General features: G+C 31.1%; 1 protein-coding gene across 3 annotated transcripts; it reads left to right on the top strand.

Annotated features, from left to right (window-relative positions):
* On the top strand, positions 1 to 3,773 carry LOC120320353 (olfactory receptor 14A16-like). Of its 3 annotated transcripts, none has more exons than XM_039369974.1 (2): positions 1 to 262; positions 1,779 to 3,773. In XM_039369974.1, exon 2 carries the CDS (start codon positions 1,795 to 1,797, stop codon positions 2,710 to 2,712), a length of 918 nt encoding a protein of 305 aa, XP_039225908.1. In that variant the 5' UTR covers positions 1 to 262; positions 1,779 to 1,794; the 3' UTR covers positions 2,713 to 3,773. The 3 variants fall into 3 exon arrangements, with proteins under 3 accessions (XP_039225908.1, XP_039225907.1, XP_039225910.1); XM_039369973.1 differs by having other exon boundaries at positions 2 to 262; positions 1,776 to 3,773; XM_039369976.1 differs by having other exon boundaries at positions 46 to 135; positions 1,776 to 3,773.
* Positions 3,774 to 3,988: the final 215 nt, after the last annotated feature.

Genomic DNA, 3,988 nt, shown 5'->3' with positions numbered 1-3,988 from the left:
TAATAATATAAGACAGATAGGTAGTAGATGATAATCAGTCCTTTTTATGTTTTGCAATGTAGAGCTTCAAATTCAGCATGAAAATTATGATCTTTCTCCAGGGAGTGATTTCTTGAAGCACAGTGAAAATTAAGGGTGATGTAACTGTTCTTTCTTTAAATTCTTCTTAGCAGAAACTTAGAATCTATAAAATGGTAGAAAAGCATATGTGGATTTCTATTGTCACCTTTCAAGAACATTTCAAAATAGAACACAAATAGTGGTAAGTAGAACTTAAGTAAAGACCACAATTCTTATGTGCTCAGGATTTCAGCAATGAAATAACTGTGCAATACTATTCAGGAAGATCTCCTTTTGGACGGATGAGTATTATCTAGAGTAATATAATACTGTTGCTTTATACAGACCTAGTAATCAACTTTATGACCTGAGATATTGTCCGAGTAACGAAGTTCTTCTTAACACTGTATATGATCTGAACTGTATATTGCTATTCATTATGTCTGATGCTAAAAGGAGTACACTGGATTAAATATGGATTATTTAAGAAAAATAAGAGGAAAAAGAAAAAAAATGTACCATATACATCATCGCTCATAACTAGAAAAGAAAACTAATATTCAAAAAGTACTTTCATTTTTCTTTGTTTTACTATTTTTTTTTACAAAATTGACTGAGTAAACCCACAATAATGATTTGATTGAAGTATCAAATATTTATTTAATTTGACACAAATCTACTAGGTCATAACTTATTTATTCAGAATAACTTATTTATTATGAAATTAGTTGATAATTACATAAGTATGGGCTTCATTGAATTGAGGGAACACACATCATACAGAAATATTCATAAAACCCAGGAGAACCATTCCATTAAAGTTTCTGGTGAGTTTGCACAGATTAAAAATCTTATATCCTCTTTAATTTGAGAAAAAAAATATTTCAGTAAAAAATGTACCCTAATTTAATCTCTCTCCTCCACCTAAATGTAGCTGCATTTTTTTTCCTATTGAAACAGGGCTGTTGTTAGAGGGAAAAAAAATGAAGGAGGGTTGGGGTTATGGTTTACTGTCTTGATTTTTTTATAAAGTAATAAATGTGGGATAAAAATTAAATAAACAAATAAATTATATTATATCAAAAAATGAAGTCAATCTGTCTCCTCCACAGAAATGGAGCTAGAAATCTTGCCTGTTAAAGTTGAATTTTGCTTAATTAAAACATTTAATTCTTTACTTTTATGAAGAAAGCTGTATATACTAAGAGAAAATTATTAAACCCTAAAGCATACATATGTATTTATTTTCTATCCTGTTTGCAGTTTTTTAATTACCATAAGAATTAATATTATTCATTCAGATGAAGGAAATAAAGACAGAAAGAAAGTATATATTATGTATATTTTAATGCATATATTTTGCTCAAAAAAAATCCTTCTTTGAAATAAACTATAACAGCAAGGTTTTCTAAATTTTTGATTTCTTTTGTTTCCAACATTATTATGGTTTCTTTCTATAAAATGCCATTTTTGACAATGTAATCCCTTATGATAGAAGGATTTAGTATACATATGTATATGATTGTAAACAATGTCATATATAACATAGAAAGGATTAAAATGTGGTATATATGAAAGTATAAGGTGCCCTGTTACATTTTAAGAATGGGTAGCCCTGGCATTTAAATATTTATCAAACATTGGGACAATTATAATTTAATACTATATATACTTGTATATATATATATATATACTTGTACTCTCTTTCTTTCCAGAAGTAGTCAGAGAAAAGAAATGGCCAACCAATCCACTTTGACGGAATTCCTTCTGATGGGATTTTCTGATGCTCACAATATGCAAATTCTGTATTTTGCAATGTTCCTTGTCATTTATTTATTAGCCTTAATTGGAAATTTCCTTCTTGGTATTGCTGTGATCCTAAACCAGCACCTTCATGCTCCCATGTATTTCTTTTTGGCAAATTTGTCATTCTGTGATGTTTGCTTGATCTCAACTATGATTCCTAAAGCTATGGATATTTGTTTGAGAAACAACAGGAGGATCTCTTATATTGGATGTGTTGCTCAGGTATTTTCAGTTTTCACTTTTCTAGGTTCTGAGCTTTCCTTGCTGACTGTCATGGCTTATGACCGTTATGTGGCCATCTGCCATCCTCTGCAATATACACTAATGATGAACTGGGATGCCTGTTTACAAATGGCAGCTGCTTCCTGGATAAGCAATCTGATCCATGCTTTGCTGCACACCATACTCACTTTCAGGTTAAATTTCTGCAAATCCAATAGAATTGAGCAATTTTTCTGTGATGTTCCTCCTCTTCAAAAGATTTCCTGTACTGACACAAGAATTAATCAAATTCTAATTTTGGTTATATCAGTCATTGTAGATTCATTTTGTAGTGGACTTATCTTTATTTCCTATGGCAACATTTTCTTAGTTGTGCTAAAAGTCCCTTCAGTTCAAGGCAGATATAAAGCTTTCTCCACATGTATTCCCCACCTGACTGTCTTTTCTTTATTTTTGATCTCTGCTCTCTTTGCATATATGAGGCCCCAAAGTCTATCCTCCCACACTTGGTATTTGCTCTCTGCTGTTATCTACACAGTTTTCCCCCCATTCCTCAATCCCCTCATTTATAGTTTCAGGAACAAGGACATCCAAAAGGCTGTGTGGAGAATTCTAAAAGCCTAAGAGTAAAAGTTTTATTTAAATAGGTCTTTTGTCTTTATTTATAAGTATTATTTGAATAGGATAGAACTGTGCAATACAAAATTTTCACATTAGAGCAATCATAGGTCTTCCAAATGCCTAGATGCTAATACTATCAAAATGAAAGAAGAATCAGTTAGATATATTATATAGAATTGTCTTAATTCTAAAAGACTTGTTTAATGTACTTTTAGGAAGAGGCATTGGGGTTAAATGTGTTGGATTCATACTGGATGCAGTAATGAAAATGTAGAGTTTATCAAGAAATTAAGACTTTTGGATGTCTTGTAACTATCAAAGATTTGGCTTTCTCTACAATTTTAGAGAGATATTGAGTAGAATTATTTATCTTACTTTATCAAAATTTACATGTTGGGTGAATAGCCATGCATTATCTTGTTCTGAATAATATGATTCATTACTTATGATTGACAGTTGAATTTATATTTAATTTTAATTTCATATAAGTACCAAATAGGTATTAATAATGATACATAGTAAAATACCTCTATACATTTATTTCTGTTGCTAAGTTTTATCATCTACATTATTAAGCAATTTTTTTGACATTTATCCTTCAGTTGCTTAATAATCCTAATTATTCACATATTTTTTCACAACTTAGAATTGTAAAACTGATATCAAATAATACATTTTAAAATATTTTAATGACATTTCAAGAAGCAGATTATTTTAAATGTTCTTCACAGATTTTACTCTGTACTTCCATCAAGGTATTGTGAATGCTGTGGCAAACTGAACTGAAGCCATTTTCACTTTGTCTTCATTGCCACATAGTTAGATCAGAAGAAGAAAGGGGGGGTGTAATTTTCAAGGTCATTGCTGATAACATTTTGGCAGGCTGGAGGGCTGGGAGAAGAGCCTGCATTTTCTAACAATTAGCGAATGTGATTTATGACATCTAATTTGGATGGGAATTGCAACTTGCAACTTTGTAACCAACAGGAGGAGAATTTAATCTTGGTTTACCTTTGTATGTGTCATTATTTTGTAGCCAAATAAAAATGTTCTTAATTCCTTGCCTTAAAGTTATTTTGATTGATCTCAATTATCGGAATCATGACATTAACCCAAGACTCAAAACTCTTTTAATCCCATGGGATCCTGAGCTCTGGTTGCCTACTGAAAGCCTTGGGAGGATGACAAAGGAAGGGAAGATTCTATGATGTAGAAAAATGAAGAGCCTGTTACTAGCCTCAAAGTTACAACAACCAAATCAGTGAATGGGGTACAGTGA

Source organism: Crotalus tigris, unplaced genomic scaffold (genome assembly GCF_016545835.1).
Source record: "Crotalus tigris isolate CLP2741 ecotype Arizona unplaced genomic scaffold, ASM1654583v1 scf7180000021329.891317, whole genome shotgun sequence".
NCBI classification, from domain to species: Eukaryota; Metazoa; Chordata; class Lepidosauria; order Squamata; family Viperidae; genus Crotalus; species Crotalus tigris.
This window is presented reverse-complemented; position numbering and strand designations above follow the sequence as displayed.

What these genes read in the sequence shown, in the direction of transcription:
- LOC120320353 (XM_039369974.1), top strand. Translation starts at nt 1,795, where the DNA reads ATGGCCAACCAATCCACTTTGACGGAATTCCTTCTGATGGGATTTTCT.